This window comes from Anomalospiza imberbis, chromosome Z (genome assembly GCF_031753505.1).
Source record: "Anomalospiza imberbis isolate Cuckoo-Finch-1a 21T00152 chromosome Z, ASM3175350v1, whole genome shotgun sequence".
NCBI lineage: Eukaryota > Metazoa > Chordata > Aves > Passeriformes > Viduidae > Anomalospiza > Anomalospiza imberbis.
In genome coordinates, this window is record NC_089721.1 from 10,390,084 (window position 1) to 10,410,776 (window position 20,693).

At 40.2% G+C, this 20,693-nt stretch overlaps 1 protein-coding gene across 4 annotated transcripts in view; it reads left to right on the forward strand.

The window, feature by feature from the left end:
• Positions 1 to 20,693, forward strand: part of RAI14 (retinoic acid induced 14) — an 85,618-nt gene that overhangs the window by 33,605 nt on the left and 31,320 nt on the right. For all 4 annotated transcript variants that reach the window (XM_068176674.1, XM_068176676.1, XM_068176677.1 and 1 more), the window contains exon 3: positions 14,831 to 14,961. In XM_068176674.1, coding sequence (XP_068032775.1) covers positions 14,831 to 14,961 — 131 coding nt within the window. The remainder of the gene's footprint in view (positions 1 to 14,830; positions 14,962 to 20,693) is intronic.

Sequence of the window (20,693 nt, forward strand, 5' to 3'; positions counted from 1 at the left end):
GTAGCCTGACTTGGTCCTGGTGCCTATCAGGTTGTACAGACACCAGTATGTTGTTGGTTTTTCTTCTGCAGAGCAGGAGAGAGAATAGGAGCTGTGGCACAAAAAAAACAAAACAAAAAAAAAAAAAAAAAAAAAAAAAAAAAAAAAAAAAAAAAAAAAACAAAAAAAAAAAACCAATGGAACTGAACAAATTTCTGTTCTGTTATGAACAGAACACTCAGTTTGATGGTCCCTAGTCTTTTTTTTTCCATTGGTGCCTGCTGGGGTATATCTAGGGAAGAGAAAGCATTGAGCAAGTGTGTAAAACACTTCTTCTTAATACTTTCCTAGCTGCTTAGTAGTTTCAGCTCAAGCAGTTTCCTGCACATGTAGGAACTCTTTTCCAAACCTTTAGTGAACCTTTCTGCCTAATGTTTGATTAGTCCCTCCCTGAACCCACAGAAAGCTATTGTGTGCAACATCCTTGGAAAGGACTTCCACAAGTCCGGTATTTGTTGTTTTACTTTGACCTGGTTCCACCTTCATGTGATGGTCCCTCATCTGTGCTGTAACAGTTGATCCCTGTCCACCTCCCCCACATCAGTGGTTTTGTCATCTTTGTGGCCCCCTTAGTTTAATTAGGCTGAGGTACCTTAGCCAGTTTGATCTCCATACAGTTGTTGTTTTGGATCATCTTTGCCATTCTGAAACCTTTCCAGCTCTAACGCAATTTTAAAGAAAGAGACCAATACTGCAAATTGGTGAATACAGTCCATAGTTGCTCTGTTTCCTTCTTTATGCCTTACCTGATGATTCCTACCACTTTGCTTTCGTGTTAATCGGACTGGGACTCGGGAAGCATGGATACATTTCCTGGTTCTCTTGTGTGGTCTCTTGGCTTCTTAGTTGCTGCTGAAACTTAGTTTCTTTCTAAACTTCTTTGTTGTTGTGGTTAAGTGTACACACTATTAGAGGGGAAGGATACTCGATGTGTGCGCGGGCTGACAGGCTCCTGTCTGTGTTGCTGAGCAAGGTATTAGAACATGAGGTTAATGGTAACATGGTGTTTCTTAGAAAGACTTCTCAGCAGTTACACCTCAGTCAGTCCCCAGTGGTTGTTCCTTCCTGGTTCTGTCACTATGAGAAACAGAACTATTCCTTGTCATTTTTCTTTAGTTTTCATGCAAGAATCAGTTTTTTTTCTGGGAGCCAGGCTTGAACCACCTGCAATAAAAAGTGGAGGGTGGTTTTTTAAATATAATACTTAGACATGACATGCTTAATTAAGGCATCTCTGCATACCTTCTTAAATGGCACCCTGACTACAGTGAGGATCAGCATGATAATGTGAATTGTTGCCATTAAGTCCAAGGGACTATGGGAAATATTTGAGTAACTGAGATATTGGTAGCTTCTATTGCACATATTTCAGTAGTGAATTGAAGAGTACTTTACGTCTTACAATTGATTGCTCTGATTTCGTTCGCAGCACCTTTTTCCATTCGGTGTTTACATAATGCAGAAAATTACATTCTTTGCCACTTACTGAGGTGTATTCTGAATTAATGAGCATTCTTTTCTCTTTCCCAGATATTTTAAAAGGTCATCTTCTTTTTGTTTCCAAATAGTCCTTCAAACTATTTTTTCCAAGAGGTTTCATGCAATTAAGTGTGAAATAATAATAAACACAGGTTGCTTTCAAAATCTATAAAGGCAAATTTTTTAAAGCTGCATTGCTGCAGAAAGATATAACAACTTGTTCATTATACCTATTTAGTTTGTAATGAAGATGGCTGGTGCATTAATGTAGCTTTTAAGAGCAATATCCATTTCTTTTCCAGGAGAAGGCTTAAGAATATTTATCTTGGAATCTTCTAGAAAACCCTGCTCATTTGTATAATACCTTTTTAAAATAGCTAGCCAGATGGATCCAGGCAATACTTTGCATGTCACATATGTCTAACGCCTTTCCTTCTCCTGGGACCAAACTGCATTACATCATATTTTATGATTACAAGACAGAATTTTGGTGGAACTTAGCCATATGGTTGAGTCATCTGTTCTGTTCAGTTTTGGAAGGATCATACTAGCGTCTTCAAAAGACTGTTAAATTTATTGTCTTTTTTAACCCATAAAATTTGGAAACCTTCTGCTGTCTCTGGCAATGAAAATGATCTCATTTTCAGCTTATTTATATAATCCTTTGCAGTTATTAACTGAATCTGTTAAAGATGCTGTTACAGGATGAAAAAAGGATGTTTGTATGCTATTCTGGGTTTTCGATCTCATGAGAGGAAGGGAAGCCCTAAGATATGTGACGTGGATTCCTAAAAGAAACCAAAAAATCAACAAATGCACATTCTTTGCATTTCTGTCATGACTCATAAAGCTTTTCAGCATTATCTCTTCTTCCATGAAGACTTAAAACCTGTTACAAATCCTTGCTCTCCCTCTGCTCCTCCACCCTTTCACATGAATTATTGACATGCATGTTTTGAACAAAGATGAGAATTACTTCGCCAGTGAGTGGCCATTTGCTCCTGGGAACATGTCTGAATTCAGCAGTTCCTCAAAGTTGTTCTGTTAGATGCACTCCACGGAATCCAACATAGCCCTGGTGTGCAGTCTCAGGCTTTGAAATGCGTCTAGAGTAAACTGATCCTGATGGGAAGCATGGCTAGGGGTATTGGTCAGGTCAGTCTTGCTTGTAAGCTTCAAGGGGAAAATGTTTTATAAGATTTATGATACTACTAGGGATTTCTTTCTCTCATGTCAGCCCCTGCAAGAACTGTGATGAAGTGGTTATAGCTGTAGCAGGGATGTTTTTGATGATGGGAAAGGGGCTGGTAGCAAAGTCAGCCCACTCACTTTTCCTGGGGTTGCGTGCTCTTTCTCCAGAGAGATTCTGGGGAGTGGACTGCCCTTCAGGACTTTGTGCTTTGTATACCACTTTATTATTAGTTTTTAATTTTCTGTAGCTTTTTACTGGGGAAGCTGAAAATCTCTGTGTTGTTGAGCTGCTGAGCTCTATTACAGCAAATGTGGGTAGATCTTGTGAAGAAATCAGAATATAAACTAGACAACCTGCAGCAGGGTGTCAATACTGCAGCAACAGTATTCCTCAGAGGGGAAGGACAGACAAACCACTGGCAGCACTTATCTTGGTAACAGATAAGAGTATATAATAAGAGTATCTTGATGATTGTGACATGCAAATATAGTTCAGTCTAAGACTAATTAGTAGGAGCCAAGTGAATTTTTAATTAAAACAAAAAAGCAGAGGGTTGTTTGTAGTTCTTGTCATCTTGTGTGAGCCATCCTAGAGCATTTGGTGAGTTGCAGGGTATCCAAATTAGCAAAAGCACTGTGGTGGAAGGACTGAGTGTTCTAGTAAATCACATATTATTGATAAGAATATTCACATGAGGACAGGTTATTGATGCACAGATCAGTCCCTCAATACTGAGGTTGATCAAATGGGCAAGAGTTAAACCCCCAGCACTGGCTTGGGGCAGCCAAAACTGAGTTTCCAGGAGCTGCCTGGAGAAAGGTGTGCAAGCTGTGGCTCTGATCAGATGAAAGGCAAGGCCATCCATGCCTGCTGAACAGAAAACTTCTGCATGTCATTATTCATGCCTGTAGAGAAATGGAACTCCTTCTTCAGATGAAGCTTAAGGAAAGAACCAGAGTGAGTGCCTGCTTGTTCTTTCTCTCCTTTTGCTTCAGGCCTGGCAAGCCTGTGTGGGCAGTTGATGTTCTGCATACAGAGAGTCTGACACATAAAAGACTTGTCTGATTCTCAGTGCATGTGATGTGGAGGATAAACAACGTGGGAAGATGTGGTGGTGTGAAATCTCACATGTTCTTCACTGGCAGCTGAAGTAGATTTTATTTTCATGCAAAACAATCGCTTTCTTTTCCCCATGACTCTTGGATTTATCCCTCATTGCAGTCATGGAGTTAAAAGCAGCTAAGCTTAGCTTGCTTCTTTAATATTTTATTTTGGAAACTGACAAATATTAGGTCTAGAGGTCAATTCACAGCACTAACATCTGTTAGTGGCCTCAGGAAGATCAGACAGATAGTGAAAATTTTTTGTCTTCTTATGTAGTCATGAAGTTCTTTTGGAGATTGAATTGAGTCCTTGAAGACTCCAAACAAAATAATTTCTTGGAATAGGGATTTGTCTCTATGCTTGCACTGTGTTTTGGTTGGCTTTGTCATGGGTTTCAGAATAGAAGGCTATAATCCCGTAACAGTGGTTATGTCCTTTACAGGAATGACGAATTCAACTATAAATAGACTGTTTTTCTACTCTGAATAGTTTTGAAATGTTAATACATATTTTGTTATGAATTTGGATATTGTATTGCTTCCTACAATGGCATTGTAGTAGGTATAAAAATATTGTGAATTATTTTTAAAAACATCTGAGATCTCTTCTGGCACTTGTGGACAACATTAAGACAGTGAAGTTTAGTCAAGCAATGAACTTTGTCTTGCTAATAGAGGGGAAAAAAAGGTAGCAACTTTCACTGTGAGCTGAAATTTCATGTAGGCATTTGTAATACAAACACAAAGTGCCATGGTGGCTTGTACCTTATGAATACAGCTTAGCGCAGTACATCTTACATCAGTGCAGTTCTGTTTGGTGTTTAATTTTTTTTTTTTTAATCTGCAGCCTTTGTGTCTGTATTCCCCTTTGCAGAATAATGGGGAGGAAAAACAGGTAGCAGCTCCAAACACCATGACAATCAGCTTACTGTGCAGAAGTGGCAAGATAAACAATGTTTTGAGAGGTTTAGCAACAGACAGCAGGAAAGATGGAGCCATAGATCTAAAGTGTCAGTAGACAATGAATGTCCCTTTGGCCATTGGAAATCAAAAAGATCCATCAAGTACCTGTATTCTCTAAGTTTACTTGTCAACAGAAACTGGAGCATGCTACTAAAAATCTAGGTAGACACAGTCAGCTCAGATATTCAAACCAAGTTGTAGAATCATGGAATGTGCTGATTTGTAATGGACCCTTCAGAATCGTTGAGTCCAGCTCCTGGCCCAGCACAGCACACCCCAGGAGTCACACCATGTGCCTGAGAGCATTGTGCAAATGCTTCTTGAGCTCTGTGCTGTGACCACTCCCCTAAGGACCCTCTGGATGAGGAAACTTTTCCTCATATTCTAAACCTGCTCCCGACATAACTTCAGGCCATTCCCTCAGTTCCTGTCAGTGGTTACCACGGAGCAGAGATCAGTGCCTGCCCCTCCTCTTCCCCTCACAAGGAAGATGTAACTGCAGTGAGGTCTCGCCTCAGTCTCTTCCAGGCTGAACAGACCAAGTGACCTCAGCCACTCCTCACACAGCTTCTCCTCCTGACCCTTCACCTCCTTTGGATGCTCTGTAATGGCTTAATGTGTGGAATTTACAAACCTTCCACTAAGGAAGTCATATATCTATGGCATTAAATGTTGAAATCTAAGGGACTTTTCCTGTCCCTATCTAGAACCAGGGAGTTCAGATGTATACCTTGGTCCTTGCACTCTGGTCTTCACAGACCACTGTGTCTTAACACAGTATAGAGAATCGTCACGATCATCAACACAGTAGCTGAATAAACAGACTTTGCTTGCAGAGTTAGCATTCCCCCCGTATCCTACCTACTTACCACTGAAATGTACTTACCAGATAAAAGGTCATGTTAGATTATCCAGGCAATTTTACTTTGAACCTCTTGATTTCCCCTTTTTCCTGAGTGACTGTGAGGCAGTTGTGTAGCAGAAATCCCAAAACATGAAAGGCTTTATGTGAATTGCTGTTTTACCTTTGTAAGTAACTAAAGTCTGTTGATTAAGTAGTTTTTCAGTCTTAAAACTTCTTTAGAAGTGGTCTTTTTCATATGTCTCATGCTGATTATCAGTATCTTGTTTGTATATGTTTTTATATTTAAGGGTAAGGGAAACTTGAGGGTCCTTGGATAGCCATTTGAGAAGTGTGGTCATTTTATGTCTCTGTTTTGACACCCCATGGATTTTTTTGAAAGGAAGACCTCCCATGCGTCCAGCAGTAATCAGTAGTTTGTTAGATATATTTTAGTTTTAGTACAATTATTGAGTAATTTCAAGATGAGAACAGTCATCTGAGTCCTTTGTAGCTCAGATCTTTAGAACTTTGAGAAAAGACAGAACAATGGGAGATGGTCACTTCAAACAGAATAGATTTCACATCTTTATTTTTAGAAAGTCCACTGTGTTTTTTCCTGTGCTAAGATAAATATTGTTTCATTTATACAAATATACACAATTAATTCTTGGCTTTACTTTCTTCTTTCTTACTGAGAGTGATTGTTTGCATGTGGTGTAGTTACTGCTATGTCCTTTGCTATCTGAAAATAAAGATAAATCTTCAGTTGCTGTACTGATGATGTGTGAGATGATAAACAATGGACAGTAGCTGGACTTACTGCCAGTGCTCTGGCTGTATGTTACTAATGATTTAGATGTACTTTTTCTTGTTTTGTTCCTAATGTCTTGCATGTTGTGAGCTTTTTGCTCCTCACTTTTCCTTTATATTCAATGGAATGAAATGGCTTACGTGAAAACATCAGCAATTGTTTAAAAGAAAAGAGAATACCTGATGTACCTAGATGTAATGTTAGCAGGAAATGCCACTGTTCCTCAAATGCAAAGATTGATTTATCTCTTAAAAAAGGCTGAAAAGTAGTATCTGGATGAAAAAAAAAATATTGCAGCCTTTAGTATGAAGTGAAACAAGCAACATATGTGAGCTGTGTGCCTCCCAACCCACACAAAACTCCACCATGTGCCTCTAAACTTGCTAATGTGGGCCAGCTGTATTCCTGGGTTTGGGTGAAGTGTGTCACACTCTCTTGCCCCCGCTTACTGACTTCTGCTCTCAGGTTCTTCACTCTCTTGCTCTTACAGAAATGAAGTCTTGCAGTTTAAAAGTGGCTGCTTTTCTGTCTTTTAACTGTGCATGTTCCCTTCCTGACCTCATGGCTACTCTGTGTTCAAAGCCTGACTGAAACTGTGAAAGTAACCTCGGGGGTTTTTTAGAATAATCCAAACAAACAGCAAAGCAAACAAAAAGCAAACGAAAAAAAAAAAAAAAAAACACTCACAAAACCCAACCAAACCACCACCAAAACAGACAAAAATACCCAAGAAACTTGCATGCAAGAAATACAAATATCTCAGCAGAACAGCAAACTTATTTCCACTTTCATTTCAAACTTATTTTCACTTTCATTGAGTGTTCTTGGACCACAGCTCACAACCTGCTGTGAATTCCAGTCATCATTTAAGCAAAGACCACACTAACTTCTTTCTACAACTTCCCTCCCCCCACACCCCCAGTACCCAGTCTCAGATGGCCATTTTAGTCAGGTCATCTTTACCCTTCTGTCTTGGTGAAAGACCCTTTCTTTTCATAGCTTGTGGTCCCCTTCTGCCAGGAAAGTTTCCGGGCAGCCTCACTGGCTGATAGAGGTGCCCTGCTGAGTGACTTGCTGTTCAGTTGTATTATTCTGGGGTTCAGCATGAAAAAATGGTTTGCTTGGATAATAATCACTTCTTTATCTACAGAAGCTACCCAATGAATGGGTAATTATCAAGGTTTACTGACAATCTGCCGTTAGTCTTTTGTTAGCATTCCTTGTCCATTCACTCCAACTGCTTCCTGCCTTCCCTGTCGTGTTTTTATCTCTGATTCAAATGGAATTCATCCTCTGACACAAATACAGCCTCCAGTATCAAACAGACCTCATGCAATTCACATGGCCAGTTACCCCAGCTATGCACCATAGCAAGAAGCAAGAGGACGACAGTGGACTGACGATTCTGGTTGTAAAATGTGCACGGGTTACTTCATTCCTGCCATTTCCACCTTTAAAGAATGTCATGTGTAATCTTGTGAGCTGCAAATGTTTCATCTTCTTATGTAAATATAATTAGTGTTATTAGCCTTCAGTCACCTAAAACAGGCAACATGGATGGTCAAGTGAAGCTGGAAAAGACTGGGTTGTAGCAATTAGTGACATTTAGATAGTATCACCATGAATACTTTGAACGCCATTATCACGCTTTGCTTTTCTGACAACTTAATTAGAGGTCTAGACCTTACTTGTGGCGAAGTTAATGAGCACAGCATCTTTTGGCATGGCCTTTCAGGGGCGCTGCCTCGGTCGGTGCGGTGCAGCAGAGGTCAGCTTGCAATGCCACTGCGCCGAGGGCGGGCTTTGGCAGCCACAGCAACTGAAAGGAGCCCGGGAGGCAGCAGCTGCCGGCATCTGCTGAGCTCTGAATGTCCTGGGAGAAGCTGCTGCAGACTGGAATAAGCTGTTGCTGATAAGGTCAACAACATTCTGCCCTTCTGCAAGTGAGATTTCCATTCCCACCACCCAAGCTTGCTGCTGGCAAATACAATCTCTAAATTACAGATGGGAAGGCCAGGAAAGGTGAACGCTCCTTACCTACATACCACTGGCTCCTGGGTTATAGTGTTTACAGATAAGCCATTCTTTCGAGAAAAACTGTCATCTGTTGTTTTAACTTCAAGGGATGTTTTGTTTAGTGAATGCATTCAGTACAATAAGATTGTTCTTGTTTTTAAAACTCTCTTGGGAAGTCCAGCACATGTGGACTTTTGTGGATGACCTTGTGATGCAGTGGTGTTCAGTGTCTTTGCCATGCATTTGTTTGTGACTCCAGTTTTTAAGTATTCCTTTCCTTTTCAGACACTGAGTTGCTGAGTTTGAAATTATCAGGAATTTCAATTTGCTAGTCAGCTTCCCTGCAGTTCTGATTTCAGTGGAGATAACATAACTTTGTCTCCAGTCGGTTTGCAACAATGCAAGGTCACTTAAATCATCTCCTGTAGGCTGCATGCCAAAGATAAAGAAACTAAGTTGCTGCCAGTTAATGTTTGCTTAGGTATTTGCTCATGGAAAACGTTGTACAAGTGCTAAGTAGAACTATCACCTCTTGTTATAGGTTATTTCTTGCATGATATGTGCTGGTGATCTTAGACAAATGAGGCTTAATATCCTGATATGGTGGTGATGAAAAAATGAATAGCTACCTTTTTTGAACATGTTTTGATTCCTCAGCTTCTCTTCTGGAAAGGAAATGGTTCACTTTGTGACAGAGAAAGCAATGTATAAAGCAGCCAGTGCAAGCTTTAACTCTGTAAGAAAATAGGCTTCGATATGAAGGTTTCTCTTTGGACTCAAAATCTGTCAACCTGTCAACATGCTATGTATGATCCCAAATATGAAGGATTTTTACTGGATGGTTTCAGTCCCACGACTATGATAAGTACTTTATTAGTATCTTGCAATGATAAAATTGGAAATAAATTGTGCGCAGAGAGGGCTTACAGGAGACTCGACAGCTGCCGGTGCAGTTGCTGTTGGTAACTGCTGCCGAAGCTTGTGATGGAGCCATGGTTTTGAGAGGTCATCCTGATGGTGATCACTGGAGGTGGTGTGAGCACTCTGCATTGGCCTGAGCATTGCCTTTTTAAACCACTAGTCATAAACTGGTGATGTTGTCACTCAAGTTCTCAGCCTCACTTCATTAATACTGACCACACAGCACCCTGTGCAGGAGTGGCTTTCCATCCTAAGCATGGCTGCCTCTGTGCTGCCAGCTCCTTTCTTAGGCTCATGAGTGTTTCAGTATGAAAACCACTGAACTGTTGCCAGGGAGGTGCTTCTGAGTGAGCTCCTACAGCACACCTTTCCATCTGAAAACTGAAAATCAAGAATAAAAAGCATGCTTGAGAGGAATGTTCAATGCCACCAGATGTTTGAATTTTAGCATGCCATCCCTTCAGCTGTCAGTGTTGTATCTTAGGACTTATTAGGAATGACAGATTATCTGATCCCTTGCACATTAATAGGAAAAACACCTGTTTTCCAAAAACTTGTGCATCTTGAGCTTTGATCAGATTACTTTGCCTCTGCATACGTAATACTCATTATTGCTACGTATACTGAACACTATACACGTTCGAAAAAAACCCAAAAAACAGACTAACTCTTCCCCCTCCCCCAAACCTGAAGAGGTACTGAGTGGAGCACTGGCTGCAGTCTTTGAAGCTGAAATATGTGTTTCATCAATTTTGCATGTGTTCACAAGCCATTGTTATTGCAAAATGTTAATTGTTTGAAGGAAGGCTGTTAATAACTGTTTGGCATGTGGCCTACAGGAGTGGGGGCCGGGGTGTGTAGGGTGGGGGTGCAGGTGAAGAGAACTCACATGTGCAGTCTTTTCTATGATAAGATTCTTCCAAATTCTTTACATATATGTGTTTATCTTTACGCTGAGATGCTCAGGTTTGGGGTTTTTTTACTAGAATGCTGCATACTCAGTTGACTAACTTGTGTATTTGCAGCAGTCTTAGCATAAAACAAGCGAAACCATCTCCAAACAAAACAAAAGTACCCCCAGCTTTATTGGTGATGAAAAGTACCTGCTTGGCTGTTGGTTTTGTTGCTCTTGTGCTATTGTCAAGGTATTCCTGAAGACCGTGCTGATATTTTGTGCTAACCTTGAGTTGGAAGTGCTCTGCATGGGTTGGCTCAGAATGTTCTGCGTGGAGACCTCTCTGACATAAAACACTCTTTTATGTTACCTGAGTGAGTGGTATAACAGAACTGAAGTTCCCCAAGGGCTGTGTGGTGGCTGGTGCTGTGCTGCTTGGATGAGATCTGAAAGCAAGGCAACTGAGGAATCTTTAGATAGAGGGGGCAGTATGTGGCACACAGCTGAAGAAGAGGCAGCAGAAATGTCTGGGCAGCTTGGGAAAAGTGGAACGGGAAGATGTGGGGACTGCAATGGAGGAAACACAGTGGGTTTATGAAGTTAGGGTCTCCAGTTCTGCTGGCCATCCTGTACTCCTGGCAGAAGAGAGCACCTCCCATGTGCATGTTTTCCAGGATAGACAAATGCTGGTGCTGCATGATGGGTGTCAGTTCAAGGTGACTTCTGCAATGAACAGTAACAAGGAGTACCCATGTTGTGCATCATCCCAGCAGAAGTTACCTCCCAAGTCTTTGGTGTATACTTGATGATGTGTGACTTATGGGGTCAGAACCAGGCTAATATTACAAGAGATTCCAGAAATGTAATGTAATGCAGCAGTCACTGCCTCTGTTCAGAAATCTGGGTTTTCTGATGTGCTGTGGACAGCAATGCCTGTGCAATATTTAATTTCATGAGCCACTTTAAGAGCCCTACTCACGTAAATGCCTCCTACTTTCTTGGCAAATCCTGGGTACAGTCTCTTTCTGGGTGTCATTTGTATTGTCTGTCCTTTGAGATTTTTCTTTCCCTGAAGAAATGGACAGTAGGGCTATGATTCCATACTGAAATGGGTTTTTGAGAGTCTATTATGTGCCATTTATTTTATTGGCTCTCCCTTTAACTTTTGGAATGCATAGCTGGTCTTTGAGCACAATGGGGAAGAAAAATACCAGTTTTGATCCTATCAGAGGAATATTTGAACAACAGTTGATGCCTGCATACTTATTTCTTCTGTGTGAACATATTTCTGTATAATTTAATTTCAAAAATAAATCAAGGTCTGTAAATAGTTTTTTGTAGCTTGCATAAAATTGACATTTAATCTACAATTACAATGATGATACATTATTGGTGCCTTAGAATGGAATCTTTATTGCTTTAATGAAAAGATCAACAACTTTATGTGAGCAATGGAGTGTGATGGCTTTTAAACATCTTGGGTAGGACACATATATTTTAGTTTATAAATAAGCATAACTGCTGTGCAATGATAAAGAGAAACAGCGTGTATTTTGTTTTCCTGGAGCAAAACAAAGTTTCACGTACAGTAGTGTGATGTTAAACATGCATTTGCAAGAACAAATATAAGTGGATTTAGGTTTGTGGCAATCTCTAAAATTACTCATTCCTTTAATATCTCTTGAGTCACAATGCTTGAAAGAAGAAACACTAATTAGATATAGAACTGAAAACAGGAATCTAAAATCATATACATATCTAGCCTAGCTACCAGCCTCTACCACATTCCTCTAAGCAGGAAAAGGAATCAATTCTCCAGCTCTGTATGAAAAATAAAGAAATGTACAATGATAGCCTTTCCTTGACACTGAGATACATCTGAAACTACCGATTGTGTTTTCAGGGTCACATAAAGACTTGTCCAAATTCAGTTCTATTTATTTCTCAAGTATGAGGGAATCTTTTTAGCTGTACAGATGAGTAGGCAACAGTTTTTAGTTGAGGCCTCATTAAGTGTTTCCTTAATTGTGTTTGTGTGTGAGTGTTCGTTTTAGGATACCAGAAAGGATATGGTTGAATACTACAGTAAAGATGAGCTAAAGAATCTGTTCTTGTAAAAGAGTGATTCCATATGTAATAAAATGTTTTGCTGTTAGCATGAACATTGCTCTGCTTCATCAGAATCTTTTTCAGAGTACTCCAGGTTTCTCCATGCAATATCTGAGTATCTCCTCAGTGCAGCTTCCACACTACATAAATACTGAGGGGTAATTTGGGACACAGCTGTGTTCATTTCTTTTTGGTCTGGGATTTTAATGATAGTATAATTATAGATTAATACAGTTACCACAGAAGCTTCCCAAAGGGGAAATTGACACTTTCTCTCAGATATTTCTTAAATATGGGAGTCAGTATTTGTGTGCTTACTTGCTTGTACCAGAACACTGAATATTGGATTATATGCCAATAATGTTTCAATTTAATAGCTGACTGTTGAAGGAATATTCATGCTTCTTGAAGATGCAGCCATTTTGTACTCTAAAGCTGAATGTTCTTCTGAAAGCTGTTCTGCTAAGGATTTTCAGCAGGCCTTAATCTTAACATTTTTCTGTAGTTTATTCAATTTCATGTTTCAAAAGTAAATTGGTGATTTCAGGTAATATTGCAGTGGACGTGTGTATAGATTAAGGTTGATTAATTAAATACCCTGTATATAAATATCCTACATGACTGAATAATAAAAAAGCTCAGAAACAGGTCAAACTCCAAAACAAAAGACGTACTGTCAAATAAAGAGTGTTAACTTTGAAGTTTTTTATTTACAACTAAGATACATTTTTTAACATCTGCTTTTAATATCAGGCTGCCTTTAAAGCATGAAATTCCCCAAATGCAGAATAGGCAATGAGTCTCATTTTGGGTGGAGCCTGCTGCTTGGCTGGCCACTCATTGTCATGGAGTCTAAATATTGCTTAGAGAAACAATTTTTTTTGCTGATGTAATTAGTGCTCCAGAGTCTATAGAAATTTATTGCAGTGCCATAAGAATAAAGACTATGATCTGCTGGATGTGCACTGACCCACCAGTCATTCACTGCCATAACAGAGTGCAGTTGCTGTGTCTGCATGCTACTTCCTTGGATAGAGCTGCCATTCGTACTCTTGGTTCCAGGTGGTGTTCTTCCAACTTGTCTGCTCTCCTGCCCATACTGCACTCTCCCTAATGGTTCTTTTAATTTGTTTTTAAAATTACTTTTAACCCGGAACACTTTCCTCCTGTTTTTCAGGGTGTGAGCTGTCTGTGGGCTAAGTTCATATAAGTGTGCACATCATACACTTTTCCTCACAAGCCCAGACAGAAAAATGTCAAAGTTTTTATGTATCTGGAGGGAAAAAAAAGAATCTGTATAGAGCATCAGAACAAGGTGTTGGGTGGGGAGGTGTGTGCGTGGTTTTTTTTATTGTATTTTATTAAATATTTCTCAAGGTATTAACCTGAATTCAGTAACACCAGAAGTTGTGTACAAATCAAGTGCTCATGAATAGGCAGTCAGCTGGAGATGAGCTGACTGATGTCAAAGAGAAAGCCACAGCTGTTGAGGTTAACTCTCCTGAGTGTAGCTGGGTGCTAACACTGCTTCAAATGCAGCTTTTTTATTGCACCAGATTGTTTTTCCTGGAGACTGAACACTGTTGTTAGTCCAGGTTCAACTCCTTTTCCAGAGCTCATTTTGCTGTGATCACATGGAATACAGAAGGTTAACTGTCCTCTGTTTCCTTAGGATCTTGCTAGATTCTACTTGGAAGTCTTTTAGAGGAAATAGGCCATTGTCCTGATGGTTCAGAGGAGGAGGAAGAGTCATCAAGTTGGGAAGTCATGTCCTGTTCTTGATTCAGCTGCTGAGAGGGATCAAAAAGATTTAATGGATTAGGTTTGGAAAGATCTGAAAGTAGGGTGGTTTTCTTTTCTTTCAGTAGCACTGTGTGAGTGGTTTGTTTGTTTGTTTTAAAGACCAACATGGGATAAAAAACTCAATAAAAGCTCCCTGTAGTCTGCAAAGGGCAGTCTCTTAAGGCATTAACCTCTACAAAATGTGAGCTGGGAAAAGCCTTTAATATGGAAAGTTTTGGCTGGTTCGGGTTGTTAGGGTGGAGTCTGGATAAGATGAGGCACCTCATTTCTTATCCATGTGATGCATGTAGTGAAGATCCAATGGGGCTGGTACAGCTCTGAAATGGAAACCAGGACTGGAAAAATAAAGGAGAATGTTTGAAAATACAGTAAGAAAATATGTTTTTTTTTTTTCCTGCACCACTCTTCTACAGAGTTTCCAAGTTACTGTTCATCTTCAGACATTGCTTGGGCCCTGGCTTAAGCCATCAAATCCTTGGGAACCTCTGCTGCACAGCTTGCAGATTACTTTTATGTGGCTTTGTCTGTGCCAGTTCTTAGGGCTGGGCTTTTGTTTAAGCTTTCAGTGGTGATAAATGGGTGCAGGATCATTCTGGAGAGCCTGTACACAGAACTGGTACTGATAATATTTCTCCTTTCTTTTCCTTTTACTCAGACCAATGAGTGGAATAAGAATGACGATCGGCTGCTGCAGGCAGTGGAGAATGGAGACCCTGAGAAAGTGGCTTCACTGCTGGGTAAAAAGGGAGCCAGTGCCACCAAACAAGACAGTGAGGGCAAAACTGCGTAAGTTCACAACCAAAACCTGTGATTTAACTTGTGGAAAACCCCAGACCTAGAAGTCTGCCACTTCTGTGACTTAAAAAACAGATACTATCCTGAAAGCGAAGGTTTCTTTTTCTTCTGAAGCACAATGCATTCTGCAAGTCTTGATTTGTAATTGTCAAGATACTGATTTGTAACTCTACCTTTAAAATTCCATTTCAAAATCATAAACCCATTGAGGTGACTTGAAGGTTAACAAACTACTGGGTAGAGTGGGCTCCTTTTAGGACAGGGTATTTTCAAATTTTATGGCACACTGCAGATTGCATACTCCAAAAGATATTAATCTCTGTGGATATTTGTTTGGCTGAACTGAAACTATGGTGACAGAGTTTTAAAATCCTGCAGATGCTAAGGATTTGCCAAGTGTTCCTTGTTTTGAGTGAAGTGTGCTAATGAAAGTTTTGTGTAAATGAGATTCCTTTTAATATATACTTCATATATATCTTCTGTTCTTCCTCTTCTTCTCCTGCAAACATTCTGAATTGTGGGAGATAAAATATTCCAAGAAAACTACAGATGCTAAGAAAATTATGGCCAAAAATTTGCTATCCTTACACTTTATTCTGTATGGCACAGAAAAATGATTCGATGGATAGGTGAGAAATAGGCGTCCTGTGAGAACCAAAACCTTGATAAAATTCTGGATAGATGTGGGCAAAGGAGGACTTGGAAGGGCACTACAAGGCAGCTTAGTCTTGGGAAGGGCAGCACAAAGCAGTTTATACCAAACTCTTAATTTCTAATAAATTACCTCTGGATTTCATTTATTGAGTCATACTCTGCTTCTTTCTTGGTCTGGTTCAATTTCCTACATCTGCTCTATTTCTGCTCTGCATCTGAGGGAACTGAGTGATGGATTGACTCATAATAACCTGCAATTTCTTACTGCAGAAGTCCAAGTCTTCAATTACGTCAAGCAGGCTTTCTTGTCCATATTTTAATAGATTTTTAATTTTTTTAAGTTGCACACATATGTTTTGATTTTGGCCATTGAATCTTCATAATTACAGCTGTATTTAGCATTTCATAGTTTTACAATCAACATAACTTCAGACCTCAATTCTTAAGGTGTTTTTAAGCTGCACACTGTATACAGTGTATCCAGTGTAACACCTACTTTGCAAGTTTTATGTATAAATTGATACTATGGAATTTTCTAGGCAACCACCCAAGACTGAATTTATCAGTATCTGGTAACTCTTAAGAATGTAGCTAGGTATTGGTGCAACAATTTTTCAGCTGTACATGGCTACAATTAAAAAATTCTCTTTTTCATTCTTTCTTCACAGCTACTAAGTCAGTAAGCATGTATTTATATGAATGATGGTGTTACTAACAACGCAGTTGCAAATACTTCTTTCAATTGCTTGGAGCACATGTGAGTTAGTGCTATAAAGATCTCTGCTGCTTCTTGTTCTGTATGCTCATTTGACTGTCATTTACTTCTAAAATTTTTTCTGTGTTGTGGTTTAAAAGGCAGCTAGAGAGAGAAGAAATAAAAGCAGCGTTGCTGTGATGCAGAAATACAGCAGGTCAAGTCTCATTCTGTTTCCAGTGCTTTGGGAAATTTAGCAGACCTGCTCAGGTTATTTCTGTCTACGTTTTGAAAGATAGAGACTGACAGGTGTGGAAGCAATGACACTAATCTGGAGAGACATAGCTACCAAAGGTGGCCCAGAAATGTTCTCCAGCATGTCTTATTAATATTGGGCTATGTCTTGTTTGTGTTTTTATCACTCCAGAATATTTTTTGGTGTGTACAAAATGGACTTCAGCAATAATTTTTTGCGTGTGATGCCAGTGCTTCATTCCTGCTGTGTTCTGAGTGCCTGACACAGCTGGTTTTGCCTGGCCTCTGCTTAGAGGAGTAGACCCTTCTGCAGCCCAGCACTGAGGTCTGTTGATGTGCTGCAAGAGCATGGTGCTGGTTTGTTAGCTACCCCACCTGTAACATCAGCAACTCCTGTGCTGGGAAATCATGATCTGCACAGGGCTTTTTGGGAGAGCTGTCCACCCTTGTGCTCAGATTTCACAAAATCACAGAATGGTTTGGATTAGAAGAGACCTTAAAGAAATCTCATTCCAATCTCCCTGCGATGGGCAGGGACACCCACACATGGCCACGTTGCTCAAAGCCCAATCCAACCTAGGCTTGAACACTTCAGGAATGGTTCTTCCACAACCTCTTTGTGCAACCTCTTACAGTGCCTCACGTCTTTCACAGTAAAGAATTTTTATCACTACCTCATCTAAATCCACCCTTTTTCAGTTTGAAGCCATTCACTTTGTCCTATCTCTATATGCCGCTGTAAAAGATCTCTCTCCATCTTTATCGTAGGTTCCCTCTTAGGTACTGGAAGGTGCTACAAGGTCCCTCCAAAGCCTCCTCCTATGAGCCTTGCACATGGAAAATAAGGCAGTGATTGGTGACAGCCAACATGGCTTCAATACAGGCAAATAATGGCTGACAAATTTTTTGGTCTTCTGTAGCTGGCTTGCAACTGTGGTGCATGAGGCAAGAGCAACATCATCATCTGTCTGGACTTGTGCAGAACACTTGACGCTGTCTTGCACAACACTCCTGTCTACAGCCTGGAGAGACATGGGATGGACCAGTGCTCCCTCTCTTGAGGGCAGAGTAGAGAGGCAGAATTACCTCCCTTGACTTGCTGGCCACAGAATTATTTTAATGCAGAGCAGGGTATGATTGCTGGGCTGTGAGCTGACATTGTTGGCTCATGTCCAGCCTCTTGTCCACCAGTACCCCCAAGTCCTTCTTGGCAGAGCTGCTCTCAGTCCATTCTCTGCACAGCCTGTGTTTGTGCTTGGGTTTGCCCTGACCCAGGTGCAGCACCATCATTTGGCCTTGTTGAACCTCATGAGGCTTGTGATTTTGCTGGTTACATTTTAGAAAGTTGTCTGCAGTGCCATCTGGGAAGGGAGCTCTTTGCATGAGTGTTCTATTGATCCCTGTGAGTATATGTTGATGCATTTATTTACTTAGTTAGGATGAAGCTGACTAACCAGAAGAACGTGGTGGATTCAGTTATGTAACAGAGTGCATAATGTGATTAAAGACTTTGGAATGTGCTTGAAAGGAAAAAAAGGAGAAACAATTACACATTGTAATACAGGTTTGTTAGCTCCTTCATTGTCTGTACCCTTAAGGTGTGATGTGTTTCTTTTAAGACTTGTCTTTCTCAGTCTTTTTGTTAACAACCCTACAAACAAAATTTTCAGTGCTGTCTGGATTTTTGAGATATAGTAATATAGTGCATTATTTTAAACAGAAGGTGTAGAGGATAATTTTTCATGCTTAGAGAGGTACTTTTAAGCTTTTATTTTAGAATTATATGGCTTCCTATTATAAAATGCTTGAACTGAAAGGAACAAAGACCAGAACCAAGGGTATTCTTTATTAGTCCTGTTGTGTACTGTATGTATCATCCCACTTAGTCCTGCTATGATGTGGTCCGACTTTGGCTCAGTTTTGGACATTACCACCTAAATTTCCTCTGTGTCCTCTTTAGTCCCTATCATTTAGGCCCTTTACTTAGTGAATTGTCGCCATGCAATAAAATGGAGATGCTTAAAATAATGAGGTCTAGGTAGCTCATTAATTTAAAGTATCTAGTATTAAGGTAGGTATTTCTTAGAGATTATATTTACAAATATTCATTAGGAGGTTTAACTCCTCAGCAGTATCTCTTTAAAAAAAGGTACTTAAAAAATACCTTGTCAGAATAATGAAATTATGTTTTTTTAAGACTCGCTTGACTTTCCACACCGTCACCCTGCCTTTGACTAAGTTCTTTCTACAAACAATAAATCACTTTTAAGGCCATGGAGCAAATCCACCTTTGGCATAAGTTGACACAGTCCCATTGTTGCTCCCACAGGCTATTGCCAAGCACAGTTGTAATAGAACCTATCTGGAAATCTGACTCTGTCATTGTAGTCTTACTTTGCCAGATAGGTTGGTTGTTTTTTCTTTTGGTCCAGCTTCCTTAAACAACAAAACGGGGCTTTCCAGCTTGGAATTTGATCATTTAAATCCACTTGAACTAACAAAAAAAGGTTTTCAAAAAGATCCCTTTCAGGAATGATAGGATTGGATTCATTCATGTGCTGCACTTTCCACAAGATCAAGTGTTCAAAAAGAAGCTACTGCCATTATTGAGGGGAAGTGGAGGGATGGGGGTGGGGGAATGATTTTGGAAAGGATTTACAGTGTATAAATGGTAGTACTTCCTTGTCCTCAAGTTATTTTGTCAGTGTGCCAATCCATTACTGCCTTGTTTGCATGTTTCTGCAAGGTACTAAACTAGAATTAAATGCTTTTGGCTACTAAGTGAAACAATAGATCTCTGTACATTTTTTTAATCTGCAATTGAATCAGTTGTTGTTCAATAGAATTACTCTAATGATAGTACAAAAAAGCTTTAGAAACCTCTGCAAATTTGTGCTTTAAGGACTCCTTCACAAAACTACTGCCAATAGCAGTTTAGCAGTTAATAGAAAAGATATATTTTCATTTGAAAGAGACATTTAGTTCATGCCTTGGAGGCTGGACTAAAAATAAATTCTGGAGCATATTCCAACTGCAAATACTTGATATTTATTATGTACATAGTATTCATTTTTGTTTCCTTCCTTTCGAATCTTACAGAATAAGGAGGTGGGGGCAAGTGGCATGAAGAACATCACTTTTCAAAAAGTAGATAATGTTTTAATTACCTTTGAGAAAGAATGTTTCTTTGTATGTAAAATATTTACCTTAAAAGAAGCTATTGGAAGACTACATAGAATGATAGAACAATCTGAGTTGGGTGGGACCCACAAGGATCATCGAAGTCCAAGTCCTGTTCCTGCACCAGACACCCCAAGAGTCACACCATGTGCCTGAGTGCATTGTCTAAACATTTTGAGTTCTGTCAGGCTTGGTGCTGTGACCACTGCCCTGGCGAGCCTGTTCCAGGGCCCAACCACCCTCTGGGGAAGACCTTTTTCCTGATACCCAACCTAAACCTCCCCTGACACAACTTGAGGCCATTCCCTTGGTTCCTGTCACTGTCACCACAGAGCAGAAATCGGTGCCTGCCCCTTTGCTTCCATTTGTGAGGGAGCTGTAACTGCAGTGAGGTGTCCTGTCAGTCTCAGCTGCTCCTCACACGGCTTCCCCTCCAGACCATAAAGCAAAATAAGGTCAAGTCCTGCCCAGGGAATTTAGTTTTAGGAGTAAAAAGGGAGGATAGAAGTCGTCAGATTCCAATGGGTGTGGTCAACAAAATAGCAGCTATGCCCCTGCCAACCAGGTAGAAGAAACATGGGCTTTCCTAGGTGCTCTGCGGATTGGAGAATGCATATTCCAGAGCACAGTCAGCCCTTTCTATCAAGTAACATGGAAGAATGATCTCAAATGGGGTCCGGAACAACAAAAGAAGTTTTTGAACAAATTTAGCAGTATATTGCCCATGCAGGAGCCCTTGGGCCAGTCAGAACGGGGCAGGATGTAAGGTATGTGCTGTATACTGCAACCAGGGAGAAGGGTCCTTCCTTGAGCCTGGGGCAGAAGGGACCTGGAGAAACAACAGGATGACCTTTCGGTTTCTGGAGTCTGGGAATCAGAGGATTTGAGGCCAGCTACACCCCAATTCTGGGAATTTATGAAGAGGTTCGAGCTGCCTCAG